Here is a 25,360-nt window from a genome sequence, read left to right on the forward strand (position 1 = left end):
GCTTCATCATTCTCACGGTTTCGTTCAAAGGCATCCAAAGAAGAAAACAAAGGGAAAAGGCCATTTGCCAAGATAACAAAACGAACCAAATGATAAGAAGAAAAAATATTGAACTGTAAATTCGTTGAGATACTTATTAAATTATTTTAGTTCAGTTTAGTAAAGATACTTTTAGTTTTCTTTAAGGTTTTGTTGACAAAACTTTACAATTTTAAAAAGAAATGATTAGGACGTTTTACGTTCTTACGTCTTTACGGCCTAGAAAGAAAAGTTGAGTTAATATGACTTACGTTCTTACCTCTTCTTCAGCATGAAGAAAAAAATGATGATAATGAGAACAATGGCAGCATGACACCATAAACGATTCCAACAATAGTTCCATCGCGCGTAGATCTTCCACCATTATCTACAAAAGTGACATAAAATCTCAGATTATACACAGCTCCCACCCTGAAATATATCTTTGCATAAATTTTAGACTTGAAAGTAATAGTGAAGTTGTCTGGCTGCACATCAAAGAAAATCAACTGAGACCGAGGGTTGGTTAACCAATTTCAAAAATTTGTTTTCTTGGGCCTACTGTCCACAACATGGGAAGTATTCTGATTTCAAGTAGATGACATTTCACCAACGCGTCTAAATGTTGCCCACAACGAATATGTTTTCAAATCCCCCATCTACAATGCAATGACAAAATTTTAGCCATGTGTAGGTGCTTTTTTGGCGAATATTCAAATTTGTCAGCAAGTAAAGGACATCTTGCTCACTTTGAGGCAACTGAGGCCTAAACACCTCACTAAAGCGAAAAAGCTACCAATTTCACTGCTTACACCTTATTAATTTAAAACAAATTAAAAACATTCCAGCCTTAGATCTTCGAAAAATTAACAACAGTCAGCATGAACTTTATCGTACTGTTTCTTATAAAAAAAGAGTTTATCTCACTCATGTGTTTTCTCGCAAGGCTAGTTTATTCTAAAAGGCCATTATCAATCAGAAACCTTTGAGCAGTTTAGAAATTTAAAGTAGTAACAAAGTTTGTTGTCACGCTATATGTCACGCTTAATCCAACAAAGTTTAAAAATAACATGATGACGTCATCGGTGACGTCATCACTATCGAACATATCGAGGCTTGTTAGGGTTAGGATTAGGGATAATAATCCATCAAAGCTTTGGAGATAATAAAATGCAAAATCGATTAATGTAGTCTGCATCTTAGGAGGGTTCATCTTCTGATGAGATTTCTTGGAAGCATTGAATGCTGTAATGAAAGGAAGTGGATTAGAAGAAGCCCTTGAAGAAGTTTATGGGAAGAGCTGTTCCCCATATCCTTTCTGGGAAGGCTGTGTCGAGAGCGCTTAGAGGACACATCCTTATCGAGTCTGCATTGGTTTGCAAATTAATGACACAATTGATTGCATCTGGACAAGAGAATCGTGATAGCTGTGAAGAGATGGAACGTCCTACATTTGAAGAAGCGACAGTGAAGATTGAGGACTTGTGCTCTGATTTTGAAAAATTGAAAAATGAATTCAGAGAAAAGCATCACCGTGACATCAATATGCAATGATTCCCAACCCTCTCAAAGCTTACGTTCAATCTCGAAGCGTACAAGAAGTACCTCGCTAAAACGTCTTGGACATTAAAGTTATGGTTGCAATATTTGAATTACATCGCCGTGGTAAAAATATTTATTCGTGCGGAGAGAACTGGTGACTGGAATTTGCATTTGATGTCTTTGAACAAAATGCTGAACTTATTCGCTGCTACAGCCCATGTTAACTATGCTACATGTGCAAGATTGCATCTACAAAACATGCTTGATTTGGAAAGCTCTCATCCTTAGGTCTATGATCAGTTTGCAAGAGGCAATCTGCACACTGTCAGGCGCAGTGAGCAATTTTGGTCAGGCTTATGGATGGATTTGGACATTGAACAGGTGATGATTAGAGCATTGAAGAGCAACGGTGGGCTGACGCGAGAAAGAGGTATTTCGGAATCTACTCGCCAGTTATGGATCGGAAGTATCCATAGGTGTGCAGACATACCCAATGCAATGAGTGAATCGACTGGCGCATATAGGAAAACAAGTGAACAGCATGTTCAGTTAGGCCCAAGCAGAGAGACAATAAAGATCTTACGTTAATCAAAGAATAGTTTGATCGCCACAACCCTTTTGGTGAAGACGGGCAACATCTTAAAAGTCTTTCAACTGGCTTGATGGTGCGAGCATCAAGAGAAAAGAAAGAGTTCAAACATTTGAAGATCTCTTACCTAAGACGAAAATGGGGAACAATACAGTGATCATCAATCCAACTATACTGTTTAGCCGTTTGTCTGCCTTGGCTAACTTCCAAAGTAACATTACTGAAAACTTCTGCTATGAGCTAACTCTAGAGCCGACGTCACTCTTTAAACAAGGTATGATGAGAAAATCGACTAAAGCTGTTCTTAGAAATCACTTACTGGGTACAGAGAATGCAACTATCCCGACTACAAATGACGTTTGCGTGGTTGATGGTGATGCATTGCTCCACAAAGTCCACTGGCCAAAATCAACGTATTCTGAGGTGCTTGAGCAGTACATTGCATTTGTAAAGCAAAGATTTGGGAATTACACTTGCGTTAACGTTGTTTTTGATGGATACTTAGACAGAATGTCAACAAAAGGTCAGGAGCCTCTTCGTCGAATGAGCAAAACGCCAGCTAGATTTGAAATCACTGAAAGCTCAAAAATTACTTGTAGCAGGGAAGCATTTCTGGCGAACATAGATAACAAGGATAGGCTGATTAAGTTGCTTTGTACTCGGTTAGAGAGGGAAAGGTTTGTCGCAGTTCAAAGTAATGGAGACGCGGATATCTCAATTGTGAAGACTGTCCTTGAGTACGCAGAAACTGGTAGATATGTTAGTGTGATGGAAGAAGGTACGGATATATTGGTTCTCATGATGAGCCACTGGAGAGATGGATTGGGAGAATCGTTTTTTGGAACAGAGAAAAAGGAAAAGAAAAGGCGACATTCAAAATTGTTATACTGGAGCATGCGGGACCTTTTATCAACACAACAGTACCAAGAAGCACTTCTTTCTGCTCATGCTTGGAGTGGCTGTGACACAACTTCAGTTATGCACCAAAAAGGTATAAAACTGAAATAATAATAGCATGATAGCTTTGTACTGCATTACCTATAATGACATACCTTGCAGTTGATATTAGGTACTAGTAATACTACAATGATATGCCACTGTTCATCATTTAGAAAACTGTTATTAGAGCACTCTGTTTGTTATAGGGAAGCTGAAAATCCTGAAGCAGTTAGAATCGAGAGAAGGTGAATACTTGAGATATCAAAACAATTTGGGAATTTGTCAATGACTCAGCAAGAGATCGGAGAGGCAGGTGTTCAACTGGTGGTTACAATGTAAATACATTTCTTTTTAAGATATTTAATAAGCTTCTGAAATAAAATATCAAGCAATAGTATCACCAATTTGAATCAACTAACTGAATTTTGCACACTTTATTTTCCAGCTACGGTGGCAAGAAATGTGACTCGTTGGCTAGTATACGACATACCAAATACATTGAAATGGTTACAACGAGCAATGTAGTAGAACCAGATAATCTTCCTCCAACTGGAAGAGCGACATACTACCATGCTTTACGAGTGCATCTTCAGGTTCATGACGTTTTTTCTCTATTTAATAAAATTATGACAATTCAAATAACTGATGTGGACGATATAACCAACACTGTTTTTATTCCTTTTCTAATTAATAGTTAGTTTAAGTAGGAAAATGACATATTAGCTTCTTTATTTTATTCACAATATGAAATCAATTCCCAAAATTTTTTTGAACTTCCAGGTACACAGTGGAAGCATTTAGACCTTTGCTGTCTAAACCCGCAAGACTGGGGATGGAAAATGGAAGACGGTATATTTCAGATTTCTGTCGTGCAATCTATAAAAACTAATCACAACAATCCCAGGCCAATCTAGTGCAACATCTCGACCTAAGTCCAACAAACAACGTTTGGAACAAAATGTTGCACTAGTTTAGCCAACCATGTTAGACTTCGTTGGACGATGGCAAAAAAGTTGGTTTTGGCAAAAGAGTTGCATGATGTTTGGCGATCTTGACGTAAGTTAACTTTGGTTAAAAATGTTTAATATTCTTTGATGATTTTGGAACTGTTTCACAAATTCATCCAACATTTCTGATTTTAACTGCACATTATCCACTGCAACATTTTTCTACTCAAACTTGTGAAGCAAGGCAGTTCGATTCATTCCAAAATAACAACAAATAGCGAAAGCCAAAAATAGTCAAATGCTGGTTGAGGTGTTCAAACGGATCAAAATTTTCCCAACAATACATTCAACACCTATTTTGGAACTAGAGGTAACTTGTGACATACAATTATTGGGTAAATGTTGGATCGTTCAAACGGGTTTTAAATCACATTGTTCTAAAAAGTTTTGTACCTTTGGAACAAGATATTTGAGTGGTGTGCAAAATATTTTGACTTTCCTTGACAGTGTTTGGAGCTCTCGATACCTATAAGCACCATACAGCAGAAAGAAGAGACAACAAACTGACCAAAATATTTTGGCACAAAAAACCCCCTTGGTTTTATCCGGACTGTCCTGTAGGACCCTTCAGCGTATGCCCCTTTACCAACAGCGTTGTATGCAGAGATACGAATTCTATATTCTTGGTCGCGATTCAAATAAAGGGGCTTCCGTCTGTGACGGTCATATTTCGCACTGTCTCTGTTCTATTTGGGTAAAACAACTCCACAAGATAATTGGATATTCCTGAATAGCCCGGACTGGCAGGCTTCCTCCATCCGATTCTAATAGATGTATACGTTGATTCAATCAATCGTACTTCCACTGGAGCAGTTGGGACGTCTGATAGAGAGAAACAGCGAAAATGATTATCCAAAAAATCTTTTGGTGATACAAAACTTAAAAATGACTTTGAAAAATTTTTTTGACTCATACTAAAGCTTTTCGTCTGACATTCTTAAGATTATAAAACGTCGGAACATAGATCGAAAAAACTATACTCTAGGAAATATATAAACCCAGTTGCTGATCAAAATAGGCCAATCAGAAACGCGAGCACATGACAGTTGAGGTTGCCCAATCAGTGTCGCTTGCCTGTGGAAATTGTTAGCAATGGAGTCATAAGGTGAAAAAAAACTCCTTCTGTCTACACAATATAGGTTTTTTCATGTTTATGTGATAGATTCCAAAACTTCTCGATAGAACGACGATCAGGCTTTACCAATAATCCAAGACATGTCACCATTATAGTTTTTTGCACAATCTGGGTTTTCCAGTAAATGCTGCCCGATAGCAGAATCGCATGTTTTGGTTGTTGTTTTACATGCGACAAAACAGAAAACATAAACAACAAAATAATGTCCGCTATTTACATTGTCAAAAGGTATTCGAAAAGCAGAGAAATTAAACTATAGAAAAGGTTGGATGGAGTGGTCAAAAGTTTGAATCATGCGCATGCCTAGAAAATGAAATGCTGGGTGAAATGTTGGATGGAGTGGTCAAACGCATCCAACATTACATCCAACATTGAAAAACAAAATTTGTTTTTGACCGTGATCAAACATCATCCAACATCGATTTGCAAATGTTGGGTGACCCAACATGGGTGGTCAAACGCATCCAATATTTCGTCCAACATTGGTTTTCTGCATGTTGGATGAAATGTTGGTTGCGTTTGACCACTCCATCCAACATCTTTTTTTCTAGGCATGCGCATGATTCAAACTTCTGTATTGTTATTTGAGCCGAGGTGAATCCAGAGTGATTTGTGAGCAACTTTTTTTAAAAGTTATCGAGTGAAAAATGTAAAGCAAAAGCAAAGTGCAGAATGAAATAATCTAACAATTAATAGCTGGGGAAAGGGTGTCGGATTAGGATGAACATAGCACTGACGAGGAGAGTCACAGCAGGGATGGCGATCTAGATTTAGGCGTAGTCCTAACGGGAAGCTTTACGTTTCAACGTGTTGTTTTCGAAATCAGCTATCATTTTTCACTTTTATCTTACGTGCCTTTTTATCTTCTGTAAACAAGTGCTGCAAACATGTCGCTGCGCAGGCGATGCACGGTGATGGAAATGTTGGATGAAATGTTGGATGAAATGTTGGATGAAATGTTGGATGAAATGTTGGGCGAAATGTTGGATGAAATGCTGGATGAAATGTTGGATGAAATGTTGGATGAAATGCTGGATGAAATGTTGGATGAAATGTTGGATGAAATGTTGGATGAAATGTTGGATGAAATGTTGGATGAAATGTTGGATGAAATGTTGGATGAAATGTTGGATGAAATGTTGGATGAAATGTTGGATGAAATGTTGGATGAAATGCTGGATGAAATGTTGGATGAAATGTTGGATGAAATGTTTGGATGAAATGTTGGATGAAATGTTGGATGAAATGTTGGATGAAATGTTGGATGAAATGCTGGATGAAATGTTGGATGAAATGTTGGATGAAATGTTGGATGAAATGTTGGACGAAATGTTGGATGAAATGTTGGATGAAATGTTGGATGAAAGGTTGGATGAAATGTTGGATGAAATGCTGGATGAAATGTTGGATGAAATGTTGGATGAAATGTTGGATGAAATGTTGGATGAAATGTTGGATGAAATGCTGGATGAAATGTTGGATGAAATGTTGGATGAAATGTTGGATGAAATGTTGGATGAAATGTTGGGCGAAATGCTGGATGAAATGTTGGATGAAATGTTGGGCGAAATGTAGGATGCGTTTGACCACCCGCTGAAAAATATCAACGAACTTTCTAATTTTTTGGGAATAAATGTTGGATGCGTTTGACCGGGGCTTTAAGTAAGTAAGTTTTCTGGCCGTTGACAAATTGGAAAGCAGCGAATTCTTATGAATGAGTTTCTTTTCGGCCTTTTGTGTCTACGTCTCTCTAGAACAGAAGTTTTGACAACCTTATCGAAACCGTAATCATTTAATTTTTTAGTAAGCAGTTTTTTACGAATAAAGGACGTAACTGCATTTTCTAACGCATAAGTAGATATTCGATGGCAGAAATTACTAAAAAATTTAATGAAAAGCTAAAAAATGAACAAGGTCAGATAGGTTTACGCTGGTTGTATCAAAAACAAGAAAAGGATTTTCTAATGAATGTTTCGGTTTAGAGTGCTGCACATATGCATCAAAACAGTTCACTGAAAACTTTTGGACTAAAAATGTGTTACTTACGACCAACTTGAACTTTTACTTCCGTTGATATCTTTCCTGCAGGACCTCCATCAGCAACACATCTTACTTTGGTCACCCCTTTTTGAAGATTGTAAAAACGCAAACGACTGCTTATTGGGAGGTTTGTAAAATTCCCGGTTACCTCAGCATTTTGCCCAACTTGATTATTTTTATCATCGTAGGTGCCACATGTCAGCTTTGGAATAGGGTTGCCATAAACATAGCAAGTTGAGTTTAAAGTCTGGCCTTCTTGCAGAGCAAAAATAGTTTGACCAGTAGTGGATGTTGTTCCTTCAGTCAAGCAGTTTCGGAACTCTGGTACCTCTGGAATAAAGGGGAATCAAAAGTTAAGAAGTCAAGAGTTGTGTAAACAATTGCAAGTGTTTTTTAAAGGTGTTGGCTCCACCGCACAAAACTTGTCTATAACAGTTCCCCAGAACAAGACAACTTCAATTGTGCACCCAAATCTTAAAACATTATTTTTTCTGGGATAGACATTTCTTTATCAAAGTGTCTGCAAATGTACACCTGAGCACATGGTCATTGCAAAATGTGTCTGCTAGTAACTTGTTTCTGGGAACAGCAAGCTTGTGCGTTTTTAGGTTGTATAAGACTAATATTCTATTAACGAAAAATGCAATTTTATCATTTTTAATTTTTACTTTTCACATATGCCAGGAGAGTAGAAAAATCTACTTCAGAAAAGTTGTGGTTATCTAGGTGAACTTGGATATATTCAAAAATGCTAATAAGAAATAAACTTAAAGACTCATTGCTAACAATGAGCCATTGCGCTACGTGAGCATCACATAATGCATTTTTAGACAGTGTAAAATCAATTTTGGTTAATCCGTAGAAAATTACTGCCATTGTTTGGACCGTCGCCACGCTCGCAAAGGCCCATTGTTAGCAATGAGTCTTTAAGGCCATAATAAAAGAAAAGGACAAGGGAGATATCTTTCATGCCTATGAGACCAAAGGAAGAAAGGTAAAATTCATCTGATGATATGAGGTATAGCTGTTTCTGCAGAAAAAATGAATGAGAATGTGATGCTATTCTACGAAACCACTTCTACTTAATAAAATTTACCTTACTGAATCATTTTTAAGCTTGAGAACATATGTGAGGGATTGAAATACCCCAACACTGGAACAAGGTTTGGTTTTAGTAATGGAATTATAGTGAGAGACTTTCACAACAATAGTGAGAAAATTTCTTTAAAAAGTTTAATCAGAGGTTTTCTTGAACTTTTTTCATGAACATTAAAATGCACATTGCAAATTAATTAAGTCAGAGCTGGCACACAGAGTGGCCAGTTTTTGTTAAGAACTAATTTCAATGTGCAAACATTTGAAAAAAACTCTAGCACATTAATACACAAACATACAAACCATATATTTTTATCTTGTAAACTCCACTGTAAGTAGGGGTAAGATCTGATGCCAAAAATGTGCAAAGAACATCTTTTGCGTCGCCGAAATCAATATTACGAAGCTGGAATCCAATTTTTCTTTGCCCAGGATCATCAATTGCTGAAGCTCTGCCTTGGTATTTTAGAACCAAAGAAGCTGCAGCAGTACCTTTCTTTGTGACCACATAATCTGATTGAAAGCCACATAAAATACTGCCACCCTCAAGACTGCTAATGTCGTATGTCCAAGTAACCTCGATGCTCTGAGATTTGTTCCCAAACTTATCAACAAAAGTTCCAGCAGCAGGATTGAATGACTGTCCATCTACAAAAATCACATAAATATGATTTTACAACAGAAGAGTATAGTCTTTTATTCATTCTCCATTGACACTCCAGATGCATTATGTTGTCATCAACAGAGCTGGTGTGAGCTGCCAATTATAACAACACTTGAGACAGGAGAAAATGTTAAATTTAAAGTGTTCCTGAAGGCCTTTCTAGGCCTTATCTAGGGAGTTGATTGCTCTTTTCTTTGCCCATGCCAACACCCTCGCAGTATCACTTCAACAACCTAATAACTGCACTGAGAAAAATGTGTCTCACTAACCAAAGACAAAATGCACAGGAGGAATATTTGACAGACCATAATTATCATGGAGATTGTAATGACTAAACCTTTTGAATTTTCGTCACAATGTTTAATCAGCATATATATATATATATATATATATATATATCATAGATTGAAGAAAGTGAAACTACATGGTTTATCTCTACAAGCCTGTTTCGTGAGTAACTCACTCTCCTGAAGAGTGAGTTACTCACGAAACAGGCTTGTAGAGATAAACCATGTAGTTTCACTTTCTTCAATCTATGATATATCACGCTCTACGTGCTAACGTATTGAGCACTGTGCTACGGAAGTATCAAAAGACAAATTTCTATATATATATATATATATATATATATATATATATATATATCCAGAAGATTGTTCGCTGTGATAGAAAATTTTGAAATGAGTGAGCTCAGGCCAGCTAGACGGCTAAGCTCGAAAACTCTTGCACAAGCATTAAAAACCTTTGTCGTTCCCGTAGTTGCTCGTTCTTATTCGATCGTTAGTCTGCGGGCTCTTTGGAACGTGCATCAAAGAGATGAAGGAAAGGCTGAAAGTCTCATCGCCTTGAAGCGAAGGCAGCTTGAAATGCTATTACAGCGAAACGACTCGATAATCGTCATATGGAGTTGCATAACTGGCATCGAAAAGAGGAAAAGCCGAGGAAAAACTGAAAGTGATCAATCCCATGAAGGGCAGCAATTGATGGGAACAGCGGATATTTTGGAAGAAACCCAAGAAACCGAACGGGACGATTGCGAAAACAGCCAAGCAAAACCAGATGTGGTTCCTTTGGACGTCAAACCTGGCATAAGCTTCTGGATAGTGGTTGACGTTCCAAGCTCAAATATCAAAACCATCGAAAATCAGATCCAACAACTGATTTTAACGTCCGGCCTTGACTTGGAATGCAAACCCATAAGAGCCAGGGCTTGTGAAGAAACAAATTCATACTATGCATCGACTCTTTGCACTGTCATCAAAGATCACAACCTGGGTTATGCAATGAATCTTGCAAGTAAAGGTATGCACATTTCACATTCGATCTCTATAATGTCTTTACAAAATGCCCAGCATCATTCATCTTTTCATCTAAGAGACGCTTTCATCTGTAAAATGCTTCACCTAAGAAAAAGCACCTTTGCATTTTCCAATGGTTCTGGTTGACTTTCATATCGTTTTGCTTTTCAGGCGCGTACGAATACACAAAGACCGTAATTCATGCACAAACTGGAATTTCGGTCGACAACGAAAAGATTCCAAAAAATGCCCAGTTCGGTACCAAAACAGTACGTGTGACAGTAACAGGAAGCTGTGGACAGGAATTTCGTACCGCTTTCCTTGCAGCATTGGACAAAATAAAGTACACAAAGTTTGATTATGACTTGGTCGATTTGCGAGAAGACAATGCGTCTATGACTTCGGCAAGTTCATCCGTCGGACTTTATTGCAAACCGAAGAGCAACATCTGTCGTGCAGTGGACATGATACGGCGCTCGATGGAAAAATTGACGATGAGGCTGCATAGAGGCTTCGTTTACAGAAAAGTAAACGAAGCAAAGTATACATTCGTCAAAGCGGGAACTGTGCATGAATTTGTGCACGCATTGCTACGAAATTCCGAAGTCGCTGACGTTGTCACGCCAAACCTGCAGGCAGTCATTGGCTTGCTATCCTTCAAAGGTTGCCAGATTGTCAGACAAATGAAAATTAACTACAACCTCATAGAGGTGAAACCATTTGGTGTGTGTTTTAACTTCGCTACCAAGACATTTCATACAGAGTCAATTGGGGAGGAGGAAATTGGAAATGTCTCTCCTCGCACGTATGTCAGCTACACATACAATGAAGGGATTGTGCCAGCCCCAAAAATCTTCATCGACAGCCTGCAAAACAGCTTTCCCGAGCACGATGTTTTACAACGATTCCTGCAAAAATGGTACCAACTTGCCTTGAAGGATTGCTTTCCACAAAAGGCCAAGAAGCTGTGTTGCGTCGGCGAGGCTGACTCTGGCAAGACAAGCTGGTTTGCGCCATACGAAGGTATAATATCAAGGGAAAAGTTAGCCTCGGTAACAAGAGACAGGCACTTTTCGGCCAGCATGCTCAGCGACGACACGGAGTGCTTGATTGTCGATGAATGGCCACCAGATGCGCTGAGTGCAGACGACGCGAAAAGGATCCTGCAAGGAGGATATGTTGCTCTACCACAGAAGCACAAAGAAGCTACGCATGTCGTTTACCGCTCTGGGGTTTACATTACATGCAACTCAATACCTTCGTTTACAGAAATCGATGACGCTGCTATTCAGACACGATTGGCTGTATTCAAAACAAGATCTTTGAAGGAAAGAAATCCTCAGGCAACAAACTACCTGAGGAAAAACTGCATGCAATGCTTCCATTGGTGCGCCAATGAATTACGCGACACTCCATTGTGGGAAGTCGAGGAAATTGAAAGAGCGGAGCAGCAACACGATGATGAGGGTGCCATTTTTAACGATTTCAATGAAGGGCAATCATCCAGGATGATTAACATTGAAGAAATAGAAAAACTTCAATTCTCGCAGAGCATTATAATTGCAAACGATGAAGCAACAGTCGAGCACCCTCAAGGAGCAGTGCCTACTGAAATTATTGACCAGGTCATCTTGGACGACGAAGATGAGAATCCGAACTGGGTGAGGGAGGAAAGTCGCTGTTTCGTCACTTTTGGGCCCATCAATGTATTTTCATACCACAAAGCTGTGTTTCTTTTGATCACTTCTAAACCAAACTGGGATTTATTGGATGCAACGGATGAAGACTTGGAAAGATTTCAAAGAAGACGACGACTTTCCTGGAAAAAGCCCGATTCCATGTATGATGCCTGGCTTCTCATCGAAGGAACGCCAAGACCAGAATTTGATATCAAATTGTTTTCGGAAACATTTCCTCGATGGGAAGAGCTCTTGAGGGAAACGTACCGTGGTATCAGTCAGCTTTCCACGCCGATCAACGAATCGATTGATTCAAATAATGACAAGACTGCCAGTGACGACGAGAGCTTCTTTAAAACGCAAAAAACGCCAAAAAAGCGTCCACGAACTATGATTGTTCAAAGGCGAAGAAAACATCTAAAGTTATCAAGCGACGAAGAAGAATAAACCTTTGTTTTCAAATGCCTTTTAAGTTATATTAATTTTTATATCTTGTAGTTCATCATAAACTTGTAGTTTTATATATTTAAATAAAATGTTGTTGAGTTGAAAAGTTTTCTTCGATGACAATAAATCTTAATAAAGGGATGAATTACTACAATCATATAGAATATACGTAGTACAAAAATAAAAATCAATATGAACTAAAGACTTCTATTAAAATATTATCAAAAAATACTTTTGGCTACACATAAAGATTTTACTTTTTCGCCAAACCAAGGAGCGACAAGTAACTAAGATGAGTTCAAATGAGTTGGGATGAGCTAGAGTGAGCCAAAGTGATGTAATGTGACGAAACAGAGACCAGCCTCTTTCTTTGCTCTGCTTTGGCTCACTCCTACTCCCTGCAACTCATTGTAAATCATCGGTGCTCCTAGTTGCTCAGCCCTTGCGAGAAAATTAAAGCTTTTATTACGTCATAACACTTTGAAGTCATCTAAAAATCATTATCATGATGTTTATCAAAAGTTTAAGAAAAGTCAATGGTAGCAGCAGCAACCACAGGCTGGGATCCAACGTAATCTGAAAAAATCACCAACACCAAATAAATTCTATCAAAACTTTAGTTTCTCGCCAAACCAGGGAGCGACAAGTAACTAAGATGAGTTCAAATGAGTTGGGATGAGCTAGAGTGAGCCAAAGTGATGTAATGTGACGAAACAGAGACCAGCCTCTTTCTTTGCTCAGTTTTGGCTCACTCCTACTCCCTGCAACTCAATGTAAATCATCGATGCTCCTAGTTGCTCAGCCCTTGCGAGATAACTAAAGCTTTTATTACGTCATAACACTTTGAAGTCATCTAAAAATCATTATCATGATGTTTATCAAAAGTTTAAGAAAAGTCAATGGTAGCAGCAGCAACCACAGGCTGGGATCCAACGTAATCTGAAAAAATCACCAACACCAAATAAATTCTATCAAAACTTTAGTTTCTCGCCAAACCAGGGAGCGACAAGTAACTAAGATGAGTTCAAATGAGTTGGGATGAGCTAGAGTGAGCCAAAGTGATGTAATGTGACGAAACAGAGACCAGCCTCTTTCTTTGCTCAGTTTTGGCTCACTCCTACTCCCTGCAACTCAATGTAAATCATCGATGCTCCTAGTTGCTCAGCCCTTGCGAGAAAACTAAAGCTTTTATTACGTCATAACACTTTGAAGTCATCTAAAAATCATTATCATGATGTTTATCAAAAGTTTAAGAAAAGTCAATGGTAGCAGCAGCAACCACAGGCTGGGATCCAACGTAATCTGAAAAAATCACCAACACCAAATAAATTCTATCAAAACTTTAGTTTCTCGCCAAACCAGGGAGCGACAAGTAACTAAGATGAGTTCAAATGAGTTGGGATGAGCTAGAGTGAGCCAAAGTGATGTAATGTGACGAAACAGAGACCAGCCTCTTTCTTTGCTCAGTTTTGGCTCACTCCTACTCCCTGCAACTCAATGTAAATCATCGATGCTCCTAGTTGCTCAGCCCTTGCGAGAAAACTAAAGCTTTTATTACGTCATAACACTTTGAAGTCATCTAAAAATCATTATCATGATGTTTATCAAAAGTTTAAGAAAAGTCAATGGTAGCAGCAGCAACCACAGGCTGGGATCCAACGTAATCTGAAAAAATCACCAACACCAAATAAATTCTATCAAAACTTTAGTTTCTCGCCAAACCAGGGAGCGACAAGTAACTAAGATGAGTTCAAATGAGTTGGGATGAGCTAGAGTGAGCCAAAGTGATGTAATGTGACGAAACAGAGACCAGCCTCTTTCTTTGCTCAGTTTTGGCTCACTCCTACTCCCTGCAACTCAATGTAAATCATCGATGCTCCTAGTTGCTCAGCCCTTGCGAGAAAACTAAAGCTTTTATTACGTCATAACACTTTGAAGTCATCTAAAAATCATTATCATGATGTTTATCAAAAGTTTAAGAAAAGTCAATGGTAGCAGCAGCAACCACAGGCTGGGATCCAACGTAATCTGAAAAAATCACCAACACCAAATAAATTCTATCAAAACTTTAGTTTCTCGCCAAACCAGGGAGCGACAAGTAACTAAGATGAGTTCAAATGAGTTGGGATGAGCTAGAGTGAGCCAAAGTGATGTAATGTGACGAAACAGAGACCAGCCTCTTTCTTTGCTCAGTTTTGGCTCACTCCTACTCCCTGCAACTCAATGTAAATCATCGATGCTCCTAGTTGCTCAGCCCTTGCGAGATAACTAAAGCTTTTATTACGTCATAACACTTTGAAGTCATCTAAAAATCATTATCATGATGTTTATCAAAAGTTTAAGAAAAGTCAATGGTAGCAGCAGCAACCACAGGCTGGGATCCAACGTAATCTGAAAAAATCACCAACACCAAATAAATTCTATCAAAACTTTAGTTTCTCGCCAAACCAGGGAGCGACAAGTAACTAAGATGAGCTCAAATGAGTTGGGATGAGCTAGAGTGAGCCAAAGTGATGTAATGTGACGAAACAGAGACCAGCCTCTTTCTTTGCTCAGTTTTGGCTCACTCCTACTCCCTGCAACTCAATGTAAATCATCGATGCTCCTAGTTGCTCAGCCCCAGTGGCGGACACTTGGGGGGGCGAGGGGGGGCGACCGCCCCCCAATACTTTAGAGAACAATGGTCTTTTGTTCTAAAACAATGGGAAATGTGACGTCATCTTATTAAAACAATAGGCTTGCCCCCCCAATATTTGACCAAGTGTCCGCCACTGCTCAGCCCTTGCGAGAAAACTAAAGCTTTTATTACGTCATAACACTTTGAAGTCATCTAAAAATCATTATCATGATGTTTATCAAAAGTTTAAGAAAAGTCAATGGTAGCAGCAGCAACCACAGGCTGGGATCCAACGTAATCTGAAAAAATCACCAACACCAAATAAATTCTATCAAAACTTTAGTTTCTCGCCAAACCAGGGAGCGACAAGTAACTAAGATGAGTTCAAATGAGTTGGGATGAGCTAGAGTGAGCCAAAGTGATGTAATGTGACGAAACAGAGACCAGCCTCTTTCTTTGCTCAGTTTTGGCTCACTCCTACTCCCTGCAACTCAATGTAAATCATCGATGCTCCTAGTTGCTCAGCCCTTGCGAGAAAACTAAAGCTTTTATTACGTCATAACACTTTGAAGTCATCTAAAAATCATTATCATGATGTTTATCAAAAGTTTAAGAAAAGTCAATGGTAGCAGCAGCAACCACAGGCTGGGATCCAACGTAATCTGAAAAAATCACCAACACCAAATAAATTCTATCAAAACTTTAGTTTCTCGCCAAACCAGGGAGCGACAAGTAACTAAGATGAGTTCAAATGAGTTGGGATGAGCTAGAGTGAGCCAAAGTGATGTAATGTGACGAAACAGAGACCAGCCTCTTTCTTTGCTCAGTTTTGGCTCACTCCTACTCCCTGCAACTCATTGTAAATCATCGGTGCTCCTATTTGCTCAGCTTTTGCGAGAAAACTTAAGTGTCTTTTGACGAAATTAAACGAGGTCAATCTCATTTTGGTGTAGAACAGATACTTTTTGATAATTAAATATAACAATTTAGTTAAGTTAGATATAAGAAAAATATAACATATATAACAATAATTTAATTAAATATAACAACAATAATTCAATTAAGAAAAAAATTATTTCCAACCAATTTTTTTCTCTATTTCCAACCAATCTTTAACACAAGAAACAGAAAGGTTATTACAATACTGACAAGGTCATTATTTAAGTCACTTTTTAGCAAGCAGTTCTGCTCTTTTTTTTAGAGAATCAGGGGTCCGTTTGCTATTGAAATTAAATCTAGGATCCTTAAGCATAGCCGTCCACTTTCCAAATCCATAAACTTTCAAACTTTTTTTTAGAAAAAAGTCCTCCTCTGGAGTAAATGGCACCCTTCTACTGACGACTGGCTTTGCTTTCAACCTGTCAGCATTGCAATCTGGGCGCGAGTATGCTCTACACGATTCGTTACCCGCTTCGTCGAGATTGACGCAAATTTTTTCTTTCCGATTTCTTCCTGGCGTTATTTGCTGGTGCTGTTCGGTTTCTTCCAAGCAGCAGTCTTGATCAGACGAATCTTTGTTGTCTAGAATGATTCTTTTTAAACTTCTATCAACTTCTTTGTTCTGCAACTTTTTCATCGCCGATTTGGCGTTTACTGCAATTTCGCGTGAATTGCGCTTTTGATAGTAAGTTTTCGCAACTTGAGAACTGTGTTTTTGGTCTCGGCTCACGACTTCTTGCTCTTCAGCAGAAAGTTTACGCGAGCTCTCCGTCTCAACAATCTGACGATATCTGGTCGGATGAACGTATTTCCCGATTGCCTGAAAAACGAGTTCTGACATCAGGTTACTTAACTGTTTAAACTGTGTTCCATTTCTTGTGACTAGTACATATTCGCACTGAGGGTTCAACAGAGGCCTAACATGGCAAATATAGTCGTCAAGGAGTCGTGTGCTCGTCTCATCAAGTATCAATGAATCAAAGGTGTACTGTTGTGCAGTTTTAAACTCAGTCTGGTCCACAAACCCATTATTCTCCCTCGACTTTTCAAACATTGATACTGTTAGAAATTGATACGTCATTGGGCGTGATCCTTTCACTCTTGTAAACATATACACAGCTACAAATCGCGTGGCAAATGTAAGGTCCGCAGGTGTAACGGCAGTCAAAGGATAGCCTTTACAATTTGTCAACACATCTTTGTAGCGTGGAAGATGGTACGGTATAACTCTCTCCATTTCTTCCATCGTCGCCCACTGATTACAGCCAGAAAGGACTTCGATCGACAGGTTTTTTGACCATTCGCTGATTTTCCTTTTAGCCAGTGCTTTTTTTCCTCGGTTTATGTAAACTTCAGAAACCGCCAAATTGCCAAGCACTGTTGCCGATAATCCACTGGATTTACGAAAGTCGATCAAATCTGTGATTGCTTGTAAATACCCAAATTGAGCTGAGCTGCCTAGGCCCCATTCTTTTCCGATATGCTCGATAAAACTGCATATAAGTCCTGCGGATCCTATGCTGTAGTCTACATGCTGTTCTGTGAGATTGTCTTCGTCATCTTCGCTGCAAAATTTCAAGAATTTCATTACGCGTGTAGCATTTTGTGTTGCCTGTGCTGCTGACAGTCCCCCGCCACAAACAGCACAAAGCCAATCGACATACTGCTTTCCAACCCCTTCAGAAATTGAGAAATGTGGCCTTTTAGTTGTATCTGCACGTCTTCTGGCACTTTCGATGTGTTTGTGACTTCTTTGGGTACTCTGTTCAGCCGACCTTTCAATAACTTTATCACTCGGCTTCACATCGAAAAAATAATACCATCTGTGCTTGGTGTCTATGTGTTTTCGGCAACCTCTTTTGCTGAAAAATGTACGATTCTCGCAAAATTCTATCGGACAGCGAAAGGTTTTATCCTTCGTTTCACGGAGTATGACAACACGTTTCTTACTGTGTGCCCCTTCGACCTTTGACCAATCCATTCGCACATTTTGGTATTTCTCTTTTCGAGACAAAATCGAGCATTTCAACCCTTTTTATTGACAACTTAGAAACAATTGCACACAGATTCTTTTCATGGAAAGAGTTAAATTTTCTCAATGGTATTGTTAGATATGCATGAGTTTAAAGCGTATGATAAAGCGCAATTTTATACTTGAACGAGATCAATTGTAAAAACGCATACAGCACTTGTATTCAGAATGTCCCCAGTAGAAACACAGGGAATCTAGAATGGCCAATTAGGTCACTTTTCGAGGAACGCCACACTCATTGGAAACTATGTGATCACAAGAGGACATAGAAACCCCCAACAAATCACAGTGATCAAGGAACGTGGCATCCCTCGAATATGTTCATTGGATAAAGAAAACAGTGCACATTGTAAATATTAGTCACCAGAGACATCTGAGTTCGCTTGGTGCAAGGACCATAGCATTGTTCTTCTTCCCCTGAAAATTTCTGTCTAAAGGACGGGGGCAGACTTTATACAAATACTGTAATACTCAGAAGTATACTTGCATATATAAAAAAATGTCTATACAATTTATTGAAATTTTCCTATATAAACGTAAGCGTGAGCAACCCTCTCTCTCAGTGAATCATATATTGCATTAGAGATATATATATATATATATATATATATATATATATATATATATATATATATATATTATATATATATATATATATATTTGCCAAGCCAAGAGGGTGTTGTTGATTTGAGAGAAGCATATATCCAGCATGTGAGCTTATCAAAAATGTTCAAAAGTCAGGTACGTTGGCATATTGTTCCTAGCAGAGATGTCATTGTTAGTGACTCTCAGGTGGGGGGCAAGCACAGTTTCAAATGTTGAAAGCCTGGGAAGGAAATTTAAATCATGGGAGTTTAACCCTATCCAGACTAGGGGGGGGGGCACAAAGTGCCCCCCTAGTTGGTTTTTCTTTCATAACTTCAGGAGTTTGAAAGCAATACCCCTCAGACCTCCTGACTTTTAGTTTTAACCTATCTGACACATGTTCATATAAAAAGATAATTTTTTTATTATTAATCAGGGGGTTGTGTAGGGGCGTTTTCAAAACTAGTCAAGTAAAAAATAGTTCAATCTGCCACGGATTCGCAACAAAAGTAGATATATTGATGAAAATTAGTATCTAGGCATTAATTTGTGCTCTTTTTATGATTCTGACCAGAAAATTCAAATTCAGCATCCTTTTCTACGATTTTTCTGCTGCGCATGCGCACACATTTGTTGACAGATTTATAGGTATTACATTAATAAAACTGCAAGTTTAGGTAAATTTGTCTGCTAAGGCATTAAAAATGAACTCAAACATGACATTTGGTTGTATCGATCATTTAGTTATTTAGAAAAAACTATAGCCAAATACAAAATATGTTGAGTTCTTTTGTTAGGAACGTTAATAATTTTGAGAAGTAACATTAAAATTGTGCCAATCTTCTTGTTTCTATTAGAAAATGCATCAAATTTGCTTTTTTTAATATCTTAGCCCGATGCTTTGGAATTAATTAATATTTTAAGATTTTCTAAAATTTTCTAAATTTTTGCTTCACCCGGCCACCATTATGATGACGTCATCGTGAAACCATGTGACTTAAAAATTGAACAATAATACTAAAATGTGGAGAAAAGATAAGAGTACCATCCAAACAAAGTTCATTGTCCTAGCTAGAGGAACAAAGAAATTACAGAGGGGGGGGGCACTTTGTGCCCCCCTAGTCTCCCGAAAGTTTCAAAAAGCCTAGTCTGGATAGGGTTAAAACAGGAATAGGAAACATTAAGTTGTTATGGTGGAAATTTCTGTACATTAGAATGACTAAATGCATAGACTATATGGTGGTGCCATAGTCAAGTAGAAAAAACCTTGGCCTGGAAGCCAGGCCTTTCCCGGAGGTACGGGCTATAGCGAGGGCTTTTTTCAGCCCGCGCAGTTTTTCAAACCAATGTCTCATTTAGTCCGCATAGTTTAGCTTCCCAATGTTTGTACTTAATGCAGTTATAAATAGGAAATTTCCGTTTCTTTATATAGCACATGTTTGTATTATCTGCTAAAACTTGCAATGGAATAAGACATGTGTTCACATGAAAGGAATGACATATAGCATGCTTAATGCTACTAATAATTAAAGTGTGAAACGTTACACCATGCTTCTAATATGAAACAATTTATTTTCAAGTCATAACATATAAACTAGGCATTCCCAAAAAGCTACATTTGACCAGCAAAACCTAACAAAATATTCCAAAAAAGTTATTTTTTGTCTCAATTTAAGGAATGGTAATACTAAATTTAAAGGTAGTAATACACACAAAAATGTCTTTTTAAGGTGAATAATGTTTAGAGAATTTGCAAGGTAATGTATTTTTGTCTTTGAAAATACTTCAATATAAGCTTGATTAAATGAAATTTAATCACGTTTAATATGTGACAGGATACACCTTTTAGGTGTCCCTTGGGCTTTTGTTTTTTGGGCACAGATTGCACAATTGTAGAGTTTGTGTTTATTGTAGCAGTGCTCGAGTAAGCTTTACATTGTGTCTTTTATACGGCTATAGCAACAAGCGTGCAAGTGTGCATTGGCCTTGGGTATATAAACTTTGTCTTAGCACAGTTTCATTCTCACACGTTGCACTACAACTCGAAGTTGGACTTTGGAGAGGAAAGGTTTTCCTTTGCGACCCTGCCCACCCAATCCATGTCTAGATATCTTCAGTAGTCTATAGGAACGATATTACATTGCGAGAATTGCCGTAGTTCCTATCTTTAGCCTTTGACTTTCCATCGTTGGTGCTTGCTTTGAATCTTATTTAACGTGCAGAGACCACAGAGCCAGTGAGAGAGACAGTGCATTGCTGTACAACTCTGATCTGAACTGAACTGAACTTTTTACAAATTAAGATACTTATATACAGAAATCAAATTGCTGACTAAGGATGAGATAGGATGATGTAATGATGATGGAATGGAGAAGGAAAGATCTAGACTTGGGAAGAAGTCAGCATGACATAGATGTGTGAATGTGAGTACAATGCTGAAGGGAATGTCATGTGCTAGGTGATGCTATGAATGACGTAGGTGGATGTCATGGTGATGGCATGATCAATGAAGGAGTAGGAAGTGCGTGTAAAATGGCCAAAGTAGAGTCACTACAAGTTTTTATTTACATGCATTTTGTCTTTCTATTTCTTTTTCTTCATGCATTAGTTAATGGCCATATGGCTTGCGACTTTTGCAAGAACAAGGTGCTGCTAGTCGGCGGAAGAAGGCCATTGTTCTTCTTCTCAACCCCCTCAAAAACGGTTGGGGTTTTATTTATGGCTGTCTTTGCGATTGGCGCTCCGACAGCCCAAAAATAAATGGTTCAAATGATGAGAGAACACCACCTTCAGTCTTATGATTGACAAAGGTAAAACATTCTGAGAACCATCTTACCCTTATATGCTAATGGTTTTGTTTAGTAACCTGGAACAAATATTAAAAAAAATTAACAATATTTCTGCAAGCGCTAAATAGCCCACATCGCCCAACTGGCAAGGGCTTTTTATAGCCTGTGTTGTTTTTTCCCAGAGAGGCCTGCTGGAAGCCTATTGTTATAACGCTTTGTTGCCCAAAATATTAGTCACATGGTTAAAATCTATGCTAGCAACACCTAGATAACTGGTCGGTTAATATAAAGGATATGTTTGATAAATCATTTCATAGCTTTAAATGAGAGAGATCATACAACTTCAACATTTTTAGATCAGAAAAGATAGAAGTAGATGGTGAAGAAAATGTTCAAATGCAGTGTAAATTTTCATAGGTATGTAATTAAAGGTCATTTCTGTCAAATTCTGTATCGAAAACATAATCAGCTAGTCAACTTTCTTTTAAATCAAGAGCTTCTCCAGTCAACACTTTGTGATCATGTGGCACAACTTTTGGTCAATTCGAGTTCATTTTGCAATTAAAGGACTCAAACAAAAGGCTTCCATATTGACTCTGGTGGTGCACAGAATTAGATTTGAAGAAAGTCCACAAATGTTGGAGAAGAAGATTGAAAAGAGTTTAAAAGTTGACACATTAATACATCCAGTTTATTGGTTTGTTTTACTCCTGTGAAAAACATATTTGGGAGCAGAATTGGAGATGATGGGTTAATTCACTGTGGCAGCCTCCCAAAGCATCATCAATGGGTTTGGGCCCCTGTAATAACTGCCTGCAGGCCCAGGGGCCCAAAGGTCTGCATTTACAATGCTAGATGGTAGGCTGAGAAACCTCTTCCTTACGTCTTTTCTGCAGTGCTCTTTAACAATTTTTAAGTTTAGGCTGCAAGTTCTACTTTCTTCCTCAATACGAAACAGGCTTTCAGTGTTATAATGATTATGCGTATATTTGTAGACTTGAATAAGGTCACCCCGAATCCTTCCATACAAAAGACTTGGCAGCTTCAGTTGTCTAAAGGGCTCTTCATAACCTAGATCTTCTAGGCCTTCAACTAGCTTGCTGGCTCTCCTTTGGACGTTCTCTATTAACTGCACGTCTTTGACATACCAAGGTGACCATACTGTATTTCCATACTCTAGATGCAGTCTTACCAAACTCTTAAAAAGGCTGTTGAACAAATCTCCATTCATTTAACTAAAAGAGCGCCTTATCATTCTGCATAGCCGGTTTGCTCTGTTTGAAACAATCTCAGCATGATTGCTAAACTTAAGGTCCCTATCGACATTCACAGGTTTTTATAAAGCAGTGCCTCTGTCTAAAATTATTGGGAGGCATTTTATTGCAAAAGCACCTTAAAAGCAATGAAATAACATTGGAGGCCAAGGGAAAGGATCTTTAAGCCTTCTCGAACTCAAACAGGCACAAAAACCTACTCAGATTCTAAAAAGTGTACGAAAATGAAACCTGTGAAATTAATTGGCGTGAAAAGACAAACCGATTCCAAAATCGAGACCGTCATCCGCGACCACGCGTCTTATTTTCAAATATTACAATACAATAATAGAAGCCATGTTTTTTTAATAACTCATCCAATATCTTGGGTTGATTCATGGTACTGTAACGTAAAATCTTATCTCGCGATCGTCAAAATCACCTGTAACTTGAGGTGATACCGAATATGGCCTACTTTTCGCAAAGGAACACCACTGTGTCGTAAATAAAATCTTGTTTGAAAGATACTTTGTTTTACAGTCAAAACTACTGAATAAAAATCCTAAACAATGTTAAAATCCTAATGATCTGACGTTCAAATAGGCCCACTAAACTTGAATCGGTACTGGAAGTTTGCCATTGTGGCGGAATCGCGGAAACTTATCGGCCAACGGGCGTTGACCTGACTAAACCAACATCCGCAACATAACCGCCATCTGGAAATCGACCACTTTCGCGGTAAAATATTGGTGCAAATCACGCTTTCTTATTCCTATCAATAAATTTAATGCAAATCCTTCGGGGTCATTAACAGGGAGAACCATCCCTGTTCTGCTAACCGCCATTTTCAAATTAGTGCGGCGTGCATGGTTAACAGGCTTCTCAGTACGTTAATATCAATAGCAAGTTAAAGCATACTTTGCCAATCAAAATAGATAAACTCATGTCGAATGGAAGGTGTAATTTACTTTCTGCTTAGTAATCTCTTTAAAAACCTCAAGACATGTATGTACATACCAACTGAGAGTTTCCCATGAAGTGCGGCAAGTGTGCAGAACAATATAATTTCCAAAACCGATCGACCCATTTTCGTTGTTAGCACGATACTCTTTTATGATTTCCAAACAGAATGACATTCAATCTTTAAACGATTAACTAAGATGTCTGATTTTCACGATGTGTGCTACTGACAAAAAACCCTAGAATAACACGGTCAAACCTTCCTCGATCGAAGATACCGCCTACTTGCCTTTATTCTTTTTACCGAACAATTGTTAGCGCCCAGTCCACAAACAGCCATGAAAACAAATGGTGTCTCGTGCTACTAATAAGTCATGCTTTTGAAGGAGGGGAATCCTAGAAATGTCAGAAATCTGTTACACTCTTTCTCTGTTAGAACGATTTTTATCAGAACACGAGCATCAAAATTGGTCATAAGTTAAGAAAAATTAAGTAAAAGCTGAGCTACTGTAAAATACAATTTTGAACAATGTTTTATCTCAAATTCGAGGACTTTGAATTTCGGTGAATATTCAAATTTATCAGCAAATTTAGGTCTGAACACCTCCCTAGAGCGTAAAAGCTAGCAATCACACTGCTTACATCCTATTAATTTAAGAACAAATAAGAACATTCCAGCCTAAGATTTTCGAAAAAATTAAGAACAGTCAGCCTGAACGTAAATTTACTGGTTCTTACACAAAAGAGTGTAGTGAAAATGAAATAAATTTCTCTCTATATCCGCCCGTACTCTTTGTACGAGTTTTGGATACGGTTAAAACTGATCACAAACTTTTTAGAGGGGTGTAATCTTATTATGTTCAGTTCAGTTTCATATCAAAAATTCATCTGCATGCAAGAATGCAAAGCAGACTAACTTTCTACAGGTGTTTTTAGAAATGTGCCAAAAAGCCCTGTTCAGGGCCGGCGAAGCTTATATGAAAGGGTAAGGGCCAAAAATTTAGGTTACGAAATTTGTGAAAGGGTTTAGTAAATGGCGCTACCTTAGTCCTTTGTTGGCGGGAAGGCAAAGTTTAAAAAAATAGGACTCTAGGGATGGCCAGAAACTGCATCTAAAATAGATTTTGGCTGAAGGAAAAGAAGAGACAATGTTGCTTCGATTCAAGAGAAAGGATTTTTCGTAAATCAGCATTGAAATGATACATAAATCTACTCTGTTTTTTATCTGATTTGAAAAGCTGAATTTTAAAAGTACCATTCGCACACCAGTTACCTGAAAGGCGTGACACCAAAATCCAGTTATCAGTAACAACTCCCCCAATCCTTGCCCTTGAAATCCGCTCCAGCTGCCGATTCTTCACTTCATATATTCTCAAAAATTTTCAAGCAGTTTCTTTTCCTTCGACAGCTGATTTTTCTATTTTTGTAACCATTTGAGAGTTTGTCTGTTAGTAGACCTTATGAGTCAGGTTTTGGCCCCAGAAAAAACCGAACTACTTTTTTTAGCATCAAGTTTATTCTGGACCAAGTTATTCGATCAATTGCCAAATATATGCATTGTACAACTTGGAGAACTGCCTATTCCTTCGATTAAATTCCCATATCCAATGTTCTTTATGTCTTCTCCTGTAAAAACCTACTAGCCAAGCTTAGGTAAGGACATTTTTTAAGAGAATACTAAGCACGCAAACGTATAAGATGGTTGACTACATTTTTGCAGATTTTCTTTAAA

The 25,360-nt window shown here is 38.2% G+C and overlaps 3 protein-coding genes and 1 pseudogene across 13 annotated transcripts in view; 2 read left to right on the forward strand and 2 right to left on the reverse strand.

The window, feature by feature from the left end:
- LOC148957134 (uncharacterized) overlaps positions 1-23,885 on the reverse strand; it is a 58,923-nt gene extending 35,038 nt beyond the window's left edge. For 5 of the 11 annotated variants that reach the window (XM_089115866.1, XM_089115864.1, XM_089115865.1 and 2 more), the window contains exon 1: positions 299-1,573. In XM_089115866.1, the coding sequence (XP_088971992.1) occupies positions 299-403 (105 nt within the window). In that variant the 5' untranslated portion in view covers positions 404-1,573. Of the gene's footprint in view, positions 1-290; positions 4,918-7,276; positions 7,601-8,668; positions 9,014-23,685 lie in introns of those variants that run through there. The other 6 variants (XM_089115874.1, XM_089115873.1, XM_089115870.1 and 3 more) reach the window with 4 other exon arrangements.
- Positions 1,573-3,786, forward strand: LOC148957136 (uncharacterized; annotated as a pseudogene).
- LOC148957137 (uncharacterized) lies at positions 9,691-12,467 on the forward strand. The gene is made up of 2 exons (XM_089115836.1): positions 9,691-10,331; positions 10,499-12,467. The coding sequence occupies exons 1-2, from the start codon at positions 9,710-9,712 to the stop codon at positions 12,451-12,453; spliced, it is 2,577 nt and encodes an 858-aa protein (XP_088971962.1). The 5' UTR covers positions 9,691-9,709; the 3' UTR covers positions 12,454-12,467.
- LOC148957138 (uncharacterized) lies at positions 12,627-23,679 on the reverse strand. The gene has a single exon (XM_089115838.1). The coding sequence runs from the start codon at positions 17,988-17,990 to the stop codon at positions 16,236-16,238; it is 1,755 nt and encodes a 584-aa protein (XP_088971964.1). The 5' UTR covers positions 17,991-23,679; the 3' UTR covers positions 12,627-16,235.
- Positions 23,886-25,360: the final 1,475 nt, after the last annotated feature.

Source organism: Rhopilema esculentum, unplaced genomic scaffold (genome assembly GCF_057945365.1).
Source record: "Rhopilema esculentum isolate cy_ngs unplaced genomic scaffold, ASM5794536v1 HiC_scaffold_37, whole genome shotgun sequence".
Lineage (NCBI taxonomy): Eukaryota > Metazoa > Cnidaria > Scyphozoa > Rhizostomeae > Rhizostomatidae > Rhopilema > Rhopilema esculentum.